Genomic DNA, 20,966 nt, shown 5'->3' on the forward strand with positions numbered 1-20,966 from the left:
TATTACTTTCACAGAGTGAAGGATTATTTTGAGAATCCTTATTATTCTCATTACCACAACGATGACGATTATAATTTCATCTATTGCCACGTTCACAATCATTGATGCCTTCACAATAATAATTTTGTCTTCTTTCAGACTTATTACATATTGCTACCACATTCTCTTAACGGGACGAGAATAAAGCAAATTTAATAGGACGAGTTTCCACTTTTTGTGCTCATAATAATATATGAATTTGATCATGACAAGACATAGAAATTTTACCACTTCGGATAGTTATAATTTCTCACAAACTCTATTAGAGTTATAATCAAAATTTATTGTCTTTACTTGTATTTAAAATCAAATTATAGAATTTCAAGAATTTAAAAGAGGAAAATAAGGTAAAATACTTACCTTAAATCCATAGTTTATTCCTGAGGGAAGTTTATGGAGCAATCGACAATCATTATGCTCGATATTATGTATAAGTTGAGCACCATGCGCGTATCCCAAAGCCTCTACTCAATTGGTTGGAGTCTCGTGCTGATAACGTGTTATGAAATAATAAAAGAAGAATAGTATTGCAAAGAAAAGTAGAGAGAGAATTCTTATTGATTTGAGATTAATTATAATGAAATAGAAACCTTCTATTTATAGGGGAAAAAATGACTTAACCACCAAATAACAAACCCTAAATCTCTCTAAAATATAGATATTCACATTAAATACAATTCTATTTATAATAGATAAAATATAAACAATGGCCTAAAAATTGGACATTTGTGCAAACCAGCCGAACCAGTCGGGTAGAGGTCCTGCACATGAGTTGGTCTCAATCATCGAAACAAATTAGCCAGCCCAAACTCAAAACCAGATCGAGACCGAACCAAGTTTGTTCATGCCCACCTTAATCTGGTTTGCATAATTGTCAGTTTAATTGTAGTTGGGGGAGCTAGCTTGTACTCAACCTTTGATGAGGAAAGCGAAATAAATATTTAAATTGAACACATTTTTAAGACTGAAATATATGTAACTTAGCCTAGGTTAGGATAGGACTCAACTTATAATAGATAATATGAAGAGGCATTGCTACTAATTATTAAGGATAATGACTAGTCAAAGTAGGTGCTCCAACTTTTACTTGCATCAACACACACCAAGCCCACAGCCAACAAATTACTAATTGAGTGGAACTTACTATTTAGGTCATCATTTTAGTCCTTATCTTTTGCAGCCTTTTTTTGTTTTTTTTTTGGTTTTTCCATCTCTTTCGACCTGATATTCATTTTCCACCTTAAATGTGTTTGGAAGTGCGCCATTCTAAAAAGGTTTGCAAAATTTTTGGAAACGTGCACAATGTGTGTTTAAGAAAGTCTTGAAACAACTTTTCAATAAACTTTACGAAATTCGATTGCATATTTTAGTTATATGATTTATTATTTTATAAAAAGATATAAATTATAGTCTGTTTGGCCAAGCTTCTCTAAAGTCAAAAATATTTTTTTTTTCTTCAAAAAAAAGTAATTCTTTTTTCAAAGTTGGAGTGTTTAGCCAGACTTTTTGAAGAAAAAAAAAAGTGCGTTTGAGTACAAGCAGAAACAATTTTGGAGAAGCAGAAAAAAGTAGCTTCTTCCCAAAAGTATTTTTCTAAAAAGCACATTTGAGAAAAATACTTTTTAAAAATTTGACCAAATACTAATTGCTGCTCAAAAATATTTTTCAAAAGTACTTTTGAAAGAAAAAAAAATAGTATGTTCTCCAAATAAGTTGATTTTAAAAATTTGGCCAAACATAGTATTAGTAATTAAAGAAAGTAGTTCAAATTAGATTGGAGCAGAGAAAGTCTGATTGGGTAAATGGATGAGTATAAAATTGAGGCACAAAAAGCGAAAAGACAAGTCAAAATCTAAAGAAGAGAGAAAGACACAGAAACCAATTGGGAACAGGTCAGGCAGCTCTCTAACATAAATTAAAGGGCCAGCCTTTTCCTATTTACTTCAGTGAGCAATCAAGTTTCTATTTTAAGGTCATAGTCTCAAAATTTCATGGCGAAAACCTCAAAAGCAAATCAGAAAAACACTTGTTATAGTAATAACAGTGACAAGAATAACAGTAATAGCGGTGGTAGTGGTGATCATGCCATTTCCAAAGGGAAGAGAAAGCGAAAAGCCGTCGTCCCCAGAGATTCTCCTCCACAACGTAGCTCCATTTACAGAGGTGTCACAAGGTATATTTTCATTTGCATTAGTTCTATTCTTCGTTCAAGTATGTGATCATTTTATTTAAAAATTTTAAAATTGTTAGAATTTAATTAATTTTACATAAAAAAAATATTTAATACGTCTCTTCACGTGCCTGCAGCCTGTTATTTTTTCATGAGTTAAGTATGTGAAAATTCTTTTCCTGCTGGATACATATTATTATTAGGCACAGGTGGACGGGTCGATATGAAGCTCATTTATGGGATAAGAACTGTTGGAATGAAACACAGAGCAAAAAAGGAAGACAAGGTTCACCAATTTTTTGTCCATTATTTTTTTTTCTTTTTCCTTCATTAGTTTATTATTTAGTGATTATGAATATTTAGCTATGATGTTGTTCAACTACATTACTGATGGGATTTTTTTTTGTTTTCTTTGGCTCCTCTTTCTTAAATGGTGCTTGTGATCAAATCCAATAAAATTGCAGTATATTTAGGTAAGTTATCTATCATTATCATTCAAATTAAAATTGAAATTAAAATTTTATTTTCGGATTTAATATGCATTATTTCATATTGAAAGCCTTTGCCTACGTATAGCATATCAAATCAGTACTATTCATTACGAGATTTTCCATTTCTAAAAGGGAAGTTTAATTTTTTTAAATAAGAAAGTAAGCATTGCTGCTTACCACAATGAGTAATTGATTCAATGAATCTTATCTTATTTCTAATTAAGGGGCCTACGATGACGAAGAAGCAGCTGCACATGCATATGACTTGGCTGCATTGAAGTATTGGGGTCAAGACACCATCCTTAATTTCCCTGTAATTAATCTTTAATCTTATTTTTTTTCCAAGTTATTAGCTCTTTTAATAGTGCAAAATCTTGTTCAATCACTAATCCTAGTTCTTATACATTTTTATTGGTTTGTTTTCCTTTGGCTATGAATGTAGGTTTCGACGTACGAAAAAGAGCTTAAGGAAATGGAAGATCAATCGAGAGAAGAATATATTGGTTCTTTGAGAAGGTACTATCGACTTCCATAGAAACAAATTTTCCCTTTAATATTTGTACTATATTAATAAGGTAATGAGTGTTTTATTTTGCAGAAAAAGCAGTGGATTTTCAAGAGGAGTCTCGAGATATAGAGGCGTAGCTAGGTAATTAATCATCATCTTGAGAAATATTAAGAAAAATTTCTACCTTACCCAAAGGGTAAGGGGTGACCTACCCCTAGGTAACTTCGATAAAAATTATATGTATGTATGTGTATATATCCTAAATAATATAGGTATATATTTTGACTGATACCTTAAGATTCAAATCTTGGGTAGATGTAGTGGTCGATTTGGGGGACAAAACTTGACTTTCAATACATTGCCTGAGTTCAATTCCGACCCTAGCATTTGTTCAAACTTTTATTCCCGCCACTTTAAAATTTTGGATCCGCCTTTATCTTCACAAATTCGTTGTACACCTGTAGGCTATAACATTTTCTTGATTAGAGATGCAGACAATACAAGATCACTTAGTCTGCCCTACTAAGTATTAAATTAGTATTATGCACCGTATCTAACCAATATTCGGCACTTGAGACTTGCCTCGATACAAAATGTTCGGTGATCTAAAAGTGCTGCACTTAATTAAAGCCATAGGTCCACCGAAAAAAAGAAAATGAAAAGAGAAGTAAAGGAGAAGTATTGCATGCTTTTGCCAGCCACAAATGTTATTCTTAATTTTATTTTGATAGTAGTGCAGCTAGAATTTTCAACAAGAAATTTAAGAAGCTGTAAGAATATTACAACTAGTATTCGAATCTGTGATATACATATGAACTATTTGGTCTAGTTTTGCCACGAAATTAGAAATTTCTCTTATGTCAAAGGGAATTCCTAAATTTTAAATATGTAACAAACGTTTTTCTTGCCTTATTTAAATTATATAATTTTTCGATAAAAAGAATTCAATTGAACTCTTCAGACGATCATGTCACTCGATCCAGGGGATGTATGTAAAGATAAAATGAAGCTTGATATCAAGCCTAATTTGTCAAAAGTTGTTCTAATTAGATCGATGCCCATTATTGCAATTGGTATCACATGAACTGATATGGGGTTTAATCTCTTCCCATTCTTGTGCCATTGGATATGTCGTCCTGGCCTTGACTTTAGAACTCTCTATAAAATGCTTCACGCCTCTTCGAACATATGCTCACAATAATTAATTTCACCACATAAAGTAAGAAAAGAATAACATTAAATTTAACACGAACTATCTTTTTTTAATGTTGTAATTTATTTTTTGTTGTGTCAATTCTTTAAATGTAATCAATATTTGTATTACTCATTTGTAGACACCACCATAATGGGCGATGGGAGGCTCGCATTGGCAGGGTGTTTGGCAACAAGTATCTCTACCTTGGAACATATGGTACGTAAGAGATCCGTTCATACTACTTGTATATATTTTTCTACTTTTTTTGTCCTGTTTCTGTTGGAATTATCCCATTGTTACAGTTATAAATAAAAAGTAGAAAGAATTAAAATTAAAGGAATTATATGAGTCCTCCCTTTACATCTTGATAGTTTTGTTGAAAAATAATTTTAGGATTGTGTGATTGTGATTTTTATGTGAATTATTGTGTGATTTTTAAGCTAATGTTTGAAGTTGTGTGAAAAATATTTTTTGAAGTTAGAAGTTACGTTTGGAGATGCATTTTATTTGAAAAAAACTTAAGTTTTGTGAATGGAAGAATAAATTTCGCCCAAAAACTATCCTAAACTACTTTTTGGGAACTTGAAATTTTTTTCCAAAACATAATCATACTTCATAAATAAACAATGTTTTCAAAAAAAAAAAATTGAAAAAATAAAGCCAAAATCTATGGACGATAACTGATCAACAACTTAGACGTCCTTATCAAAGACATTATATTCTAAATCAGTACAACTCTAATGATATTATTCATAAATGCAATTAGAAATCTATAATAGTACATCTTGATGGCCCCGTGTCACTGCATGTGGTGGGGAGCTTATAGTTGTGTCTTAAATTAATATTGCCAAATGAAAACAGTTATGTCAGTTACCAATAAAGAGCCTATTCAATGTTTAATTATTCCAAAAGAATCCAAACATATCATTTGAATTGGAGAAAGTAAGTCAAATTAGAGAAGAAAAACAGCCAAGAAGTTAGCTAGATTAAATATTACTAGTTGGTTGTTGGGTTTATAGATCACCAACTTTCAACTGCTAGGTCTGCTATTTAAAACAACCCATGAGATCCTATGAGCCATGACTTCAATTTCAACCTCCAGCTCAATTTTCATTGACCGTAATTATTTTGATGGGATATTTCACACAAATTATGTGCATAGACAATTACTATGTATAGACCCAGAAGAGAAAAATATCACTGTATCTGTATTTTGAACCGGATATGCAGAAAATATATGATTGATGTAACAATTTTATACTATATGTAACAGTCCAGCCCGCTAGTGATATTGTTTGCTTTGGGTCTAAGCTCGCACGACTTTAAAACGCGTTAGTAGAGTTTAAGACATGTTTACTTATATACCCAGCATCTCTTATGTGTTTTGTCAATGTGAGATTCGCCTAAGGTATCACAATCGATCACAAAAGAACTTATAAACAAGTTACACGAAATGTACAGTATTCTTGTAACAAACAAAAAGACTTGATGAATACTTAAGGTGGGTCTTGCGCTTAGAGGCCTAAAATCAAAGACGTAATAAGAGGCCTAAAGCCAAGACGTAATAAGAGGCCTTGAACTTGTTTAATAATTTTAGATATTTTTGTTGAAGTTTATTCTTTTTATTTTTTGAGATGCAATTTCATCTTCACGATGTAACCAACCCCGATAAGATTTTATTAAGTTTAATTTTTAATTTTTTTCCTTTTACATGACCGTCAACGTAACTCACTATATAACATTGTCTCCCAAAGTAACAATCATGTAGAAATTTGCATTTACAATGATGATAAATATTTTACGATCTATTTAGCTTGAAGCATGTATATAGAGATCTTGAAAGAAAATATCTTACAAATTTAGAACTGTAAATAAAATTTATTCAAGTTGGAGTAAAAAGAACTAGAAAGTAACTACAAATTTAATTGTCTTTCACTTTCATTTGTATTTTTTCAATCAACTTCGAAAAAAGATCACATAAATATAAAACTATATTATTAATATTTGGTGACAAAGTAGCAAAAGATGATTGGAATTTTTTTATCACTATTTAATAATAAATATAATAAATATTTAAATTACATATAAAAAGAGTAGCTTTTGGGGCCTCTAATTTTGGGAGGCCTAAAGCCGCCGCTTTAGTGGCTTGGGGGTTAAGCCGCCTCTGAGGTCTTGAGATTGGAAATAATACAGTGTCTATTTATTGGATTATTTTCATTATGTATATATAGAATATGTTAAATTTTTTTAATTTTTAGTGTACTTATTATTTTTATTTCGATATCTCTTTTTTTTCCTTCCCTCATTTTTTTTTCAATTAGTAATTGATAATAATAACATGCAGCTACTCAAGAGGAAGCAGCAATGGCATATGATATGGCAGCTATAGAGCATAGGGGACCTAACGCTGTCACAAACTTTGACCTTAGCCGTTACATCAAGCGCAACCCTAATTCCACACCAATTCCTAATTCTACTGACCTAAATCCCATTCCTAACACAAAGGAGGAAATAGATTTTAACTTCATCCACCAACAGCACGAACAACAGCAGAGCTCAAATTCTGCCGGAACCACCGTACCTCCGCCACATGCAGTGGGCGGCACAGCTGCGTCATCGGTTGTTGACTTCCCAGAGACACCGCCGGAGCCGGACAGGCCACGGAGGAGTTTTCCAGATGACATACAAACATACTTTGACTGCCAAGATTCGAGTAGTTTTGTCGAAGAGCATGATATTATTTTTGGAGATTTGGATTCCTTTCTATTGCCTATGTTTGCATATGAGCTTAATACCTAGCTAACTAGCTTCACTTAGGTGACTTAATTAGGAGTTTGAAGGAATATTAGGGGATTCAAGATACATCATCATGGTTGTTTTAACTGTTAATACTAAAAGGTTAAGGGCAGCTGGAAGAATCAGACCAAAACAAACAAAATTAAAGGTCAGAAATATTGTTTCTCAGTTTTGATTTTTTGAATAATTGATTATTTTATTTTATTTAAAGAGTTATCTAGGGGAGAGAGTCAAAGCGAGGGATTCTGTTTTATGTTTTTCTTTTACTTCTGTTTAATGACTTCTCTTTGTCAAAATATTGCATCTAATATTTATATTTTGATAGATAGCCTTTAGAGTAATGTGTTAACGTAAACCTTTATGATTTATACTTCAACATCACACAAGAGGAGGTGATTTGTGTGGTGTCAATTTTCGCGTGCACTAAATTATTGAAGGACCTGGTTCTTCTGTGTGTTTCTTACACTACAGTCGCGGAATAAATAATGCAGAAAGTAAACAACACAAGGATTTTTACGTGAAAAACATCCGGATCAAAAGGTAAAAAACCACGACCTGCTATCCAGTAGAATTTTTCCAAATATTTCACTACAACTCTGAGCCAGCAACAAAGTTTACAAACTCTTGCAAACCTAAAGATTACCTCTAACTCTTGTAGCAACCAGCCACAGGTTGTTGCGACTGCTTCAAGTTAACTCTGACTTGAACAATATAACTAGAGTTTACAACCTCTTGCAAACCTAAGGATTAACTCTAACCCTTATAACAACACGCCACAGGTTGTTGCGGCTACTTCAAGTTAACTCTAACTTGAATGATACAACTCAAGTACCTAGTACAATTTGCTTCTAAGAAAGCTGAAAGGTACAACTCAAAACGCATACTACACTTTGAACTAGAAATAAAGAAAGACACATGAAACTCTTTATGGAGCTGGTTCTTTAATCTGGTTCGTGTAGCTTCAGGATCACACTCTTAAATCTCATAGGAATTGCTCACAAAATGCCTTGCTATGTTGCTCTCAATTCTTGCTTAACTTCAGTATATGTGTATCACATGTAAAAGAGAACACAACTGATATATATAGAGTTAGCAAATAAAGATTAACTAGAGTCCTAATGCTTTACTCTTCTTTGGTGGAAGAGTTCTAGTTATCTTCAACTTCTATCCTTCCTTATCTTGGATAGAGTTCTCTTCAAGTAAGGAGTCCTGCTCCTTATCAAATATGCAACCTTTTCGTTCAGGGATTATCAGAAATAACCACTTATACTTATCCCTTTAACGTGCAAGCCTTTTGCTTGATTCTCTTCGTTACCTGTGTACGCTATCCATGAACCTGGTTCATGCATGTATTTCTTTTTCAATCATCAAAACAAAATTACTCAGGCCAACAAATTCCCCCTTTTTGATGATGACAAACTTCGTGTTTTTCATAAGCATGAAACCTGTTTCAATTTAGCTCAACATCAATGCACTGTTATAACACTTTCCATTTGGCAGAATACATCGGCAACCCCTTTAACTTGTTTTCCCTTTTCACTTTAACACTTATTCTCAAAGTCATTCCATTTAAACACTCCAACCACCCCTTTAATGTGTCATCCAGACACTAAAATTTTAGACAGCCAAACATGATAGATGCGTGTAAGTCACACGCCAGAATAACCAATAAGAAAGAGACACGTGAATTTAAGGAAACTTTTAAAAAAAGATAAAAGTTAAAAGGAAAAGAACCCTCCGTCATCTTCCCGACCCCCAATCCAAACTTCTTCTGCCAATACAGTAAAAATGTGGGCCTCTTCTTCACCATTCTTTCATCTTTCGTTTTAATAATCAAATAAATTCTTCCACAAACCTCTTAGTGATACATCCAGTTATTCAACATTGGTAGATCTGAAATATAACAAGATAAAAAACTATTAATTTGGACATAAATAAATTTAGAAGTGAGTGAATTGCACGATCAATACCTGGCTGGACATAAAGCGCCGGAGGTTCTTCCCCAGGTTGTAATCTATCTCCCCACTAAAATTTGAAGCATTCCAACTTCAAAAATGGCAACTCCGATGAAGCTCCAAGCTCCAGCGAGCTCTATTTGGCCAGAAATAGTGTTCAAGCCAATCAAATATAGCAAAACTAATGCCAAACAGTTTCTGCACCTCGGGGGAGTATTTTTAACCCCTCTTCTTCAGATTTGATCCACTCAACTGCGACGAATTTGAAAAATGGAGAATTTAGCAAGTTGAGTATACAAGGTGTTTGACAAAATGCCAATTCCAATTTTACGCCAATTAACAGGTTCAGACATTGAACATGTTTCTTCTCATCAAATACAATCCCCCCATATATTTTTTGATAAAAAATAGTTGAATTGATTTGAGTAGTTCTTGTTCATATATGAGCTCTAAATTTTTTCGGCCAGAACGCTGCTCTTAGTCATGGCTATTTTTGAGTAAGAATTGAAATGGAAGCTTGGATCTTAAAAACGAGATAGTCATAAAATTCTATGTATTAAAGCAGAAGCTTCGATCTTGAAACAGAATAGTATTAAATCCTACACTGAAAATTTAAAAGAGAAGTTTAGTGGAAACTTTTCTGGCAAAAACTATTTATTTTCTGGCAATAAGTATGAGTAATTTGTTTTTTGGACCATTTCACGCGCTTGAAAAATATTCGTCTTGCCATGTCAGCCTTTTGTGTCTAGATGACACATTGAATGGCTGGTTGGAGTGTTTAAATGAGACGACCTTAAGAATAAGTGTTAAAGTGAAAAGTGAAAATAAGTTGAAGGGGATACCGATGTATTCTGCCCTTTCCATTTTAAAGACACAAATCATCAAGGACCGGGTTCATTAGGTTATAAACATCACAGTGCAAAGCAAAAACACACCTTATCTTCCCCCTTTTGGCATAATTGAAAAGTTGCATAATTAAGTTAAGTAACAAGATTTTAATAGATATCACTCATGTCCACTAGGGCTACTTCAAATGCAATCATGGATTCAATTTTCTCTTTTCCAATCTAAGGATATTAGCCATCTAAGAAATATCAATAAACATTTAGAGCAAAAGCAGTGAATTTCATTGATTGATAAGATACTACCACAAGGCATATGAAAAATAAAACCATAGAACCATGAGCAGAAAAACAGAGAAATCTCACTTGGGTCACTGGTTACAATTGGGCTAGGAAGGATTTAGGATTGGGAAGGACCATGTTCTTGATTCTTGGTTTGAAGCAGTTTCAGCATATCTTGAAGAATACCATCATTCTTCTCCTTTTACTTTGCAAGCTCACACTTGAGATAGTCTCTCTCAGCCTCTACTTCAACCAACCTAGTCTTCAATCGTTCAATCTCAACATCCTGAACTATTTTCTTCCACTATTTGAGCCTTTTTGCTCTTTTTGGTAGACGTGGTTATTTTAGTCACAACTGAACCCTCTGCCACAACCTTTGTTTCTTGAGAAATCTTTCTCTTTTTGGCACTAGGTATGGTTACTTCCACATCTTTATATTCATCCTCATAAAGCAGAATCATCTCCTAAATCTAGACTACTCCACTTGGCTTACCAGCTTTTTTTCTTTCGAAATGACTTTCTTGGCACTCTCAGCTAAGGCCTTTTTACATTGGCCTTAATCTGCTTCTTCTAGCTCCTTGTAGTTCACGCTCTTGTGGGAGGGGTTGCTAAGGGATAGAAGGAGCACTTTTTCTCTTAGTACTACATATGCCCTTTGCTGTAGTTTTTCTAACTTTGCTCTTCTTTTTTTGATTGTAACTATTTGACACCTTTTACAACAGATTGGGACTCTTATCTATTTAACAAGAGAAGGAACTAGTTCATGAAATAGTTTCTTTAACCTAACCAGGCCATCTGTTGCACTTCTATCACCAAAACCATCACATATCTCATGTGATTCTATTCTCATACTTTCATTCATAGTCTCCTCATTATCATTAATCTCTTCACTCCAGACCACCATTGCACCTACTTCTTCATTCAAACCAACAAGAGTGGGTGAACTAGATCAACCACTCTTTCTTCTTCCCTTCCTCTCACATATACATCAACACCCTCACTCTCATTTTCTTTTTACCACCAATTTTTTCAGTCCCAACTGTTTCTACACCAGCAATCGAACCAACAAACACAAACCTATTTTTGAGACTCTCAGTAATTTTAAAGAAACATCAGAAGTTTTTAATCCAGAAGTTACCTTTTCAGTTTCAGATGAAACCGGTTCCTTCCCCTCAGTTGCAGACGAGATAATCAGAATTTTGTGGTTCTTCTGCTTGACTGGCTTGTAGATTCTCATTCAATTTCTTGGCTTGTTCTTTGTTTGCTAATGTTTTTCGTGCAATCATTTGATATGTGTTTTCTTGGGGGTTTGGGTGGTTGAAAGTGTAGGTATTGCCATTTGATCATTTGAGAAACTTGAGATAAATAGAGAGAGTTTTGAGGTTTTGGAGATTTTGATCTTTCAAAAAAATTGAGATAAGAGGGTAAGATCAGATCAATTTAAAGAGGAAAAGGTTGAGTGTATAACAACACCTTTTTGAAGTCTAGAAGTGTAATCACATTGGAATTTTCAGTTTGAAAGGACGTTCGACTCTTCCCCAAATATTTCGACAATTAGGGTACGTGAGACTCTTGATGAAACTGGTTCCTTTGTAACTATTTGGTTCAAAAGTAGTTTGGGATAAAGTGGAAATCTTTTCAGTACGTGATCCATATACAATTATTTCAAATTACGCGGAGTGTAGAATACATACCTTATAAGCTCGATGAACCAGGTTCTTCACTGAAAGTTCTCTTATGTAAGACTGATTTTTTTCAAGAAAATAAGGATAATATCATTAGACACCTGTGAGATATTTTAGCACATGGCACAAGAGTATACTAATAAAAGCATGAGACTAAGCAATATCTAATTTAATTATTTACAAAATTCATAAATTATCTAACCAATCATTGAATTAGAAACGGTTTCTTTTAGGTGATATTAATCATCCCTAATTCTAATTTGTTCCTTTCAAAGTAATCCCTACTCAAAGCTTTTGTGAAGATGTCGGCAATTTTCTTATCAGTAGCACAAAATTCCACAGAGCAACACCTCTCAAAATTATCCCTTTGAAAACAATGCCCAACATTTGTGTGCTTAGTTCTCTTGTAATGGACTGGGTTCTGGTCATACTAATTGCACTAGTGTTATAACTGTCACACCTCCTTTTTCTACCCGTATATAAGGCATTTTTTCCAATTAAAGTGATAATAACCGAAACAGGATTATTTATATTTATTCAGAGTCGCCACTTAGGATAATTTATGGTGTCCCAAGTCACCGGTTAAAATCCCAAATCGAGAAAAGTTTGACTCTGTTTTACAGCTTGTGAAACACAGAAATCCTGGTAAGGAATTCTGTTAACCCGCGAGAAAGTGTTAGGCATTCCCTGGTTCCGTAGTTTTAGCACGGTCGCTCAACTATTATTATTGGCCTAATTATCTGATTAATTACATACTTTAGACCTATTGTGCATAACCTTTGACCACTTTTAATTATTTATGGAATTATTTCTGGAACAAGTTATGATTGTCGTACACTTATCGTTTTTGAACACATTACAAATTGCGTCACATGAAATGCACCCGCGGTTTACAACATGTTTATTTTTATCATTGTTTAGAGTTGGGGGGTCAAGTCACGCCAGTGTGCACTCAAATTTTAGGGTTAGGTATCATGACTATGCCACGGGAACCGTACCCATTGTCACGATGATTCATTTACGCGCATAAAAGTTTGCCTACCCACGTGATTGGCTTAAGCATGCTCCTAGCGATTTTTAAACAAATAAAGTTAAAGCCACAAGAACTAGTCTAAGCCTAGAGCAATTTTAATTATGTCTTCCCCAAATTCAGTTACGTAATCAAACATATCACAAAGTTATGTTTCTGACAATTTATGACCCAACTTCCTTAAGAAAAGAAATGATTAAATTAAATGGTAAGCTAGTTTCTTAAACCAAATAAAATCAATGGTCAAAATCAACACAAAACCAAAAAAATACTTCAATCAAACATTAATGATCGAGATTTGAAAAATAAACAGGGACATCAACGGGAATGATGAACCCGAAGCAAGAACCACGACCGGTGAGGCCGAATGGAACAACCAACCGGTGACCTCGACTGATAGCCTCACGAACTCTCTTATTCTTTTTCTAGGTCGGAAGGAGCGGCCATTAGAACCTAGTTCTACTAGGATAAGTTTGACGAAGAGGAAAACTAAATAAAGGCTAATCGATGAATCAGAAACTCAAGAATTGATCAATAACTATGTAACTTCAATTGCAGGTCTAAAATTAACTTGAAGACCCAAATTTAATGAACAAAAATAGCTGACACCAGAATAGCATTGAAGTTTTGAAATTTTCAATTTCCCTAATTTTTTTCTTTACTTCTAAAAGTGTGCGTGAGTGAATAGGGAGGGAATGAAAAGGGAGTGGCGACGAGGGGGGCTGCTATGGTGGTGGATGGCTGTGAGGGTGCAGCTGGGTTCTCTGGTGGGGTTGGTTTTCGGCGAGGGGTCGCTAGGCGGAGATGTGAGAGAGAGATCCGCTGGTTTTTTTAGAAGAGGAGATGGGCGCTGCTGTAAGTGTCTTCTAGGGTTCTTTGTTAGGTTTCCATGGAGAAGAAGAGCTTAGGGTGTGTGTGTTTTCAACTCAGAAACAGCTGATCTCCCTTTTTTGCTAGGGATTTTTTTAGGTTGTGTATAGGTCTTGAAAATGCGTGTTAGGGTGTATAAGAAGAAGGGGAAGTGGGTCTTAGGGTTTGGGCTTTAAAAATTGGGCCATCTCTTTGGACTTCTTCAATTAAGACCAAATAACATTAGCCTCAAATTTCATACTCTTTCTTCTAAAACAAGACTAAAATACTACACCGTTTACTAATTAATTATACTTAAGTAAAATAACTATTAAAATAAAACTAACCATTAGAACAAACCTATTTTTGGTATTTTTCAAATATCATACTAAAAGATAAAAATGGAAAAATCATTGTAAAATTAAAATAATATTCCTGAAAATAAAGTGGAATCATTTTTTGTATTTTTGAATTTTATGTAAGGTAGCTAAATTAAAAGTAGCTAGATAAAACATTAATTAGATAAATAAAAAAATATTTTTGTAATTTTCATTTTTATGATAAAATAAAGTAAAAGAGTCAAAAGTATTTAGAATAGCGATACTAAACCTAAACTAAATATTTTACGCTAAAAATGTGTAAAATATTAGGGAGGATCAAAAATTACATGTCTACAGCTGCCCTCTTTGACTGGAAATGCGAAGAGTTTTCAGACAAAGAACGACGAGATAGGTTTTTTGACCTGACCCTTATTTAGAGAGACCAAAAACTAAAAGAAAGGAGAATGTGACCGAGCCCTGGTATCTGAGCTGCCTACATATCCTTGGCTATAAAGGAATCAGACCACGTGTAGTTCAGAAGTAGGAACAGTGATGGAGTATACCGAGGTGGAGAGCCGATTGAGGTGTCGTTCTGTCGAGGTTCCGGTCCGTGGTCCTGTTATTACATCAAAATCAACAATAAAAAGCCTAACTAAACCTGTCATCTATGAGTTACAAGATTCCTATATATAAATCTTCTGAAGTTTGATCTTGAGTCTTGGATGGTTCTTCATGCAGACTTTTGATTTGAACCTTGATACTTGCTAGCTGCAGGTGCTAATTCATTTCTTTTTTTTCTTTTCGGATCAAGACCGGCCATGTAGTGCTTGTGACTTCAACCATATCTTGAGCAGTTCATATCTTTCTCTGCTTCTGCATTTTAGATTCACTTCCCTTTTTTCCTTTTTTTTATATTTATTCTGGATCAAGATCACTTCTGTTGGTCATCTCGGACTATTGACTCGCATTCCTGTCGCGAGCTTCTGCTACTTCTAACTTGAATTGAATTCTAAAATGACTTCCTTTGTTCTCCAGGTGGGCGCCTGCTACTGACTTGAAACTTGAAATAATTCTGAAACAAATTTTGAAATCACTTCCCTTGTTCTCCGGGTGGGCGCCTGCTAATGACTTAAAACTAGAAATGAATTCCCTTATTCTCCAAGTGGGTGTCTGCAACTGACTTAAAACTCGAATGAATTCCCTTGTTCTCCAGGTAGGCTCCTGCAGCTGACTTAAAACTTTAAAATGAATTTCCTCGTTCTCTAGGCGGGTGCCTGCAACTGATGCTAACTTAAAATTTGAAATAAATTTCCTTGTTCTCCAGAGGGGCGCCTGCAACTTAAACTTGAAATGAATTAACATGTTCTCCATGTGGGCGTCTGATGCTGACTTAAAATTTAAAATAAATTCCCTTGTTCTCCTGGTGGGCGCTTGATGCTGATTTAAAATTTGAAATAAATTCTCTTATTCTCCAGGTGGGTGCCTAAAACTTAAACTTGAAATGAATTCCCTTGTTCTCCAGGTGGGCGCCTGATGCTAATTAAAATTTGAGATAAATTTCCTTGTTCTCTAGGTGGGCGCCTGCAACTTAAACATTAAATGAATTCTGAAGTAACTTTCCCCATTCTCCTGGTAGGTGCCTGCTACTGACTGGAAACTTGAAATAAATTCCCTTGTTCTCCAGGTGGGCGCCTGATGGTTAAACTCGAATGAATTCCCTTGTTCTCCAGGTGGGCACCTGCAACTGACTTAAAACTTTGAAATGAATTCTCTTGTTCTCCAGGTGAGCGCCTGATGCTGACTTAAAATTTGAAATGAATTCCCTTGTTCTCCAGGTGTGCCTGCAACTTAAACTTGAAATGAATTCCCTTGTTCTCCAAGTGGGCGCCTGCAACTTAAACTTGAAATGTATTCCCTTGTTCTCCAGATGGGCGCCTGATGCTGACTTAAAATTTAAAATAAATTCTCTTGTTCTCCAGGTGGGCGCCTGATGCTGACTTAAAATTTGAAATAAATTCCCTTGTTCTCCAGATGGGCGTCTGATGCCGACTTAAAATTTGAAATAAGTTCCCTTGTTCTCCTGATGAACTCCTGCAACTTAAACTTGAAATGAATTCCCTTGTTCTCCAGGTAGGCACCTGCAACTTAAACTTGAAATGAATTCCCTTGTTCTCCAAGTGGTCGCCTGAGGTTGACTTAAAATTTGAAATAAATTCCCTTGTTCTCCAGGTGGGCGCCTGCAACTTAAACTTGAAATGAATTCCCTTGTTCTCCAGGTGGGCGCCTGCCATTACAACAAAACAGAAAAAACAAAAGAAACTTTTCTGCCCCAGTTTGGTACCGGGAACATCTGTGAGTGTTAATCGAATCATATTATCCAAAAGAGATTTAAGAATTTAAACGCTAAATCCCATTATCCAGGAGGGCCCTAAAAAATTTAAAATTAAATCTCATCTTAAGAGTGAAAACTTCAAAGCTAAATTCTACTTCCTAAAGGTAAAACTTAAGCTAAATCTCATTATCTATAAAGGTCTTAAAAACTTAAAACTAAATCCCGTTATCCAGGAGGGTCCTGACGGACTAGAAACTAAATTCTATTATCCAGGAGGGTCCTGAGAACTTGAAATTAAATCACATTATCCAGGAGGGCCCTGAACTTAAGGAAAGCTAAAAACTCTTCTAATTAGGGAGAATGTCTAGGAGGTACGGTTCTTCTCGACTAAGGAAAATGTGTAGGAGGTAAAAACCTTCTTAACTAGGGGAATGCCTAGAAAGTAAAACCTCCTTAAACAGCCTTTGTGCTGACAAAATGTGGGCACGACACTTGAAAAATGCAAGCTTCCAAGCTTTGATTTGGCCATAGTCTTCGTCTCTGTTTCAAACAAGGAAAACTTGTGAGTTCAAACATGGTAGTTGGTTTGTGGCTTGACTTTGAGGGCGATTTGTTCCTTCACTTCCCATGATAACTTTGATTTCAACTCGAAAGACCTTGCTTGTTTATTGACTAACCACTTTCTCTGTCATCCTTATCATAGAAAATACCTATGGTCTGTTCAAACCCAACATCCTCTATTTATTGCATTGTGCTCATGAATTGACAGATACCGAGCCTTTGTATTTCACATGAGTCCCAAAGCACGTCAGTTTTCACCCACTCAGTGCCCATACTGTTCTTTCCTAACTTATGCCACTTGTTCTGAAGTCATTTCTCACTTGTTCTCACTTGAAGTCATTTCTCACTTGTTCTGACCAAATAGACTCAAGAAGAGGGAGTAAACAAAACAAAGGGAACAGAGTAAGGGACATTGGAAAGAGATGAAACATAACAGGAAAATTACAAAGTGAAAACTTATCAGATGTGGATACCAACTCTTATAACCATGACATATGCTTTTGGATTAAGTGGCCTAATCTGTCAAGCAAGTCTAATGTTCAACTCTTGTTGTACCTCTGAGTCGTGAAACTGGGCTTCAATGCTCCAATTATCCTATCTGATTCACGCTCCTTATTCGACCTGTAGTGGCCGAAGGGTTTTCACCATCAAGCCTCTCTCATTTTGCTCTTTCTCTCAACTTACCGTCGCCTTATGGTGCCTATGAAGGTTTTCACCGATAAGACTCTCTCATATTTTTCTTTTCTTCTTTTTTCCTCTGATTCTACAGATGACAAGACATTAACCACGATAGAAATATCATATGCTCCTGGCATGTCTGACTTGGCACTCTCAAAGATTATTTGGGAGGTCTTTTGGACTGTAATGTGGCTTTTGGACAGGGTTAGAAAGAAGGGATATCATAAAGGCTCAAAATAACTAAGACATGGTTAATTTATCTACAACTTTTAGAATCCATTATAAAAACTTTGTTCCAATTTCTAAAACAAGGGAATTTGATTCTCTTTTTTTCTTTTTGAGATGGAATTTCTAAGAAAGACTGCCCCACTCTCGACTTTGTGGGATTATGAAATATTTTATTTGGTGTGACTGAAACTTAAGGCTGCCTACATATCTTGTAGTGACAAGAATCAGGTCGAACGTAGTTCAAAATGATGCTTTCTTTTCGTTGCTATTCTTCTTGTTCTTTATTTTCTCTTTTTTTTCTTTTTCTATTTTCTCTTTTGTGTTTTTTGACTTTTCTTTTAGAATGAACTTTCTAAAACAAACCTATGGGGACATAGAACTTTTTTTTATTTTGACTCTAAATTGATTCCAAAAGAGGGAAGGTCAATAAAATTAGCATACGCTCAAAAGGGGTACTGAACAATATAAAGTGTTTGGGTAGCTGAAAGAGGGCCTCCGAATATCTGAAAATGTCAAGTACAACACATGCAACTTGAAGATGAAAGAGGAAGATCATGCATAACATTTCTTTTGCAGCTTCGACATTGATATCACTAATATGACTTTCACCTTTTTTAGTACCTTGTCAAGTACAGAACTCTCGTTGGGTGATTTCTTCTCCACGATGGATACCCTCCATCTGTTTGGATCAAACTCCCTTGGCTTTATCCATAACTTGAGATGCACTCGGACTTAAAGTTTCTCGCTTCAAATTGTCCGGGATGCACTCTCCTTTAACGAATTCTTGTCATCCTATTAACTTCCCAAATTATCTGCCCCAGTTTTACACAGTTCGGGCTTTAAATGATCTCAAAATGTCCCAATCTGTACTTATTTCCCTCAAATGTCCCTATCATCTTCAAAATTATTTCATTGCTTCATGATTAAACTAACTTTTAAGACTAGGCCTAGAATTATGTGTGCATGTCATGTCACTAGAGCCAGCATGAAAAGAACTATAAAAGGAAAGAGAACTAAACCAAAAAAAAAGACTAGAAATAACAGAAAACAGAAAATTGCATTAGACAGATGGTGAAAGGGTTTGAACAACAAAACAAGCAAAATAAACTAGGTTACAACCTTGGAACAAACCTAGATAACTCTAAATAAATTACTACGGCTAAAAGGAACTAGGAAAAATAAAAGGATAGAAGGGTTTGAGTCACAAGATAATATTCGGGTTACAACCCTGAACTCACCCGAACAATAGAAATGACAACAAAATGAACCACCAAGACTCATCCCGGTTAGCCAAGAAAGGAGCGTCTTTCCAATTACCAAGCTTGGCATCTTAGCCACTGAGTTTCACATCAATATTATCAAGACCATTACCAACTTCAATATCATTAACTTCAGTCAGCAAGTTCCCAAATGGATTCGCATACCCCCTGTCACTGTCCTTGATCACAATTATCTCTTATTGAATCATTCTTTCTATTTCCCTTTTCAAAGCACGACAATCTTCGATGCTCTGCCTTGGACATTATAGTGGTACATGCACCGTATAGTAGGATCATAACTTTTTGCATATGGATCCGTAGTATAGCCGAGGAGCAGCTCAATCAAGCCAGAATATTTTAACTTCTCAAACAGGTTTGTGTAGGATTCTCCGATTGGCGTGAAACTATTTCTTTGCCTTTGTTTCCCTCCATGCCTATGTTTTTTAAGGTTATTGGGTGCCTGAAAATGCTGTGAAGGTGCACGAGAATTTTGGGATATTGATGCTTGCTCTAGGGAGTCACCTAGTGGTTGGACAAATGACCGGATGTCGTTCGAAGGATAATACTGCGGTGGATTATGTGGGGCTTGGGGATGTTCATGAGTTCGGTATTGAGTCTAAAAGCGTTTAGCAGGAACGCCAACTAGATTCTATCGTTGGCGAGGCTCAGCAACATCTTTTCTATCAATCGGAGGACTGACCCGAGAAACTTATTCGTTCCATCTGAACCAAAACTCCCTAAAACTTTCTTTGGGTTTATTTTCTATCTGAGATAGGGAGGAGCAGTCTAGGATAATGTCTTCATTGTGCTGATAGTGCCGAACAAAATCCTGAGCCATGTCACCCAATGTATGCCACTTGCTGACATCTTGACGAGTTTGTCATTCCAAGGCTACCCTAGTCAAGCTCTCACTGAAATGCACCATCAGCAGCTCATCTTTCCCGCCAACATCTCTCATTTCGCTGCAATAACCCCTCAAATGGGCTATTGGATTTCCATGCCCGTTATACAAGTTAAACTTTGGTATTTTAAATCCTGCGGGTAAGTGAATGTCAGGGAACATACACAGATCCTTGAAGGCAATACTCTTCTGACCTGCCAACCCTTGCATGTTTCTTAAAGACTACTCTAAGATTTTCACCTTCCTGGATATCTCATCTTGCTCCACTGTCTTAGCAGGCTTTTCAATTTCCCCGGGAGGCTCAAAATGAGGAGTTTGAGAGTATGGATCCGAGACTTTGAAAGTTGGTTCTGGAGCACAGTGTTGGACATCGAGAATTTTGTACATAGTCTCGCTAGAGGATCGAGGAAAGGTAGCTGGTGGATGAGCTACAAAAACATGAGTGGTCAAAGGAGCGGGATATGAGGTGGTTTTGGCGGGTGGAGTGTGAAAAGGTTGTGGGGAGATATTAGCAGCAGTGGGAATCTAGATTTGTGACAGTGGCAGAATGATGACAAGGCTTTCAGGGTAGCTAGTGGGAAATAATGGTGGAGGACGCCCACTAATCCAGGCTTTGTATATTTTGGCCATCTGTCCTTTCAACCTTAAAACCTCTTCTTTCAACTCAGATTCTGACTCAACAATCTCCTTAGATGGATCAATAACACCCGTGTCCTAGTCTTTGCTAGCCATGGCTACCTTGCTCTTTGACCTTGTGTTGTATGTATGAGTTACTTAAGAACCACAAACCAATCACCCTTCTGCTCAATGAAGATAAAAAAAAAGGAACAAAATGGGGTCATCCT

General features: G+C 35.6%; 1 protein-coding gene across 1 annotated transcript; it reads left to right on the top strand.

Moving 5' to 3' along the window:
• Positions 1 to 1,857: 1,857 nt before the first annotated feature.
• Positions 1,858 to 7,403, top strand: LOC107767757 (AP2-like ethylene-responsive transcription factor At1g16060). The gene is made up of 8 exons (XM_016586850.2): positions 1,858 to 2,212; positions 2,413 to 2,495; positions 2,674 to 2,682; positions 2,925 to 3,013; positions 3,143 to 3,216; positions 3,299 to 3,349; positions 4,543 to 4,619; positions 6,748 to 7,403. Exons 1-8 carry the CDS (start codon positions 2,031 to 2,033, stop codon positions 7,200 to 7,202), a joined length of 1,020 nt encoding a protein of 339 aa, XP_016442336.1. The 5' UTR covers positions 1,858 to 2,030; the 3' UTR covers positions 7,203 to 7,403.
• The last annotated feature ends 13,563 nt before the right edge of the window (positions 7,404 to 20,966 follow it).

The sequence above is a fragment of the Nicotiana tabacum genome, chromosome 8 (genome assembly GCF_000715075.1).
Source record: "Nicotiana tabacum cultivar K326 chromosome 8, ASM71507v2, whole genome shotgun sequence".
Taxonomy (NCBI): domain Eukaryota; kingdom Viridiplantae; phylum Streptophyta; class Magnoliopsida; order Solanales; family Solanaceae; genus Nicotiana; species Nicotiana tabacum.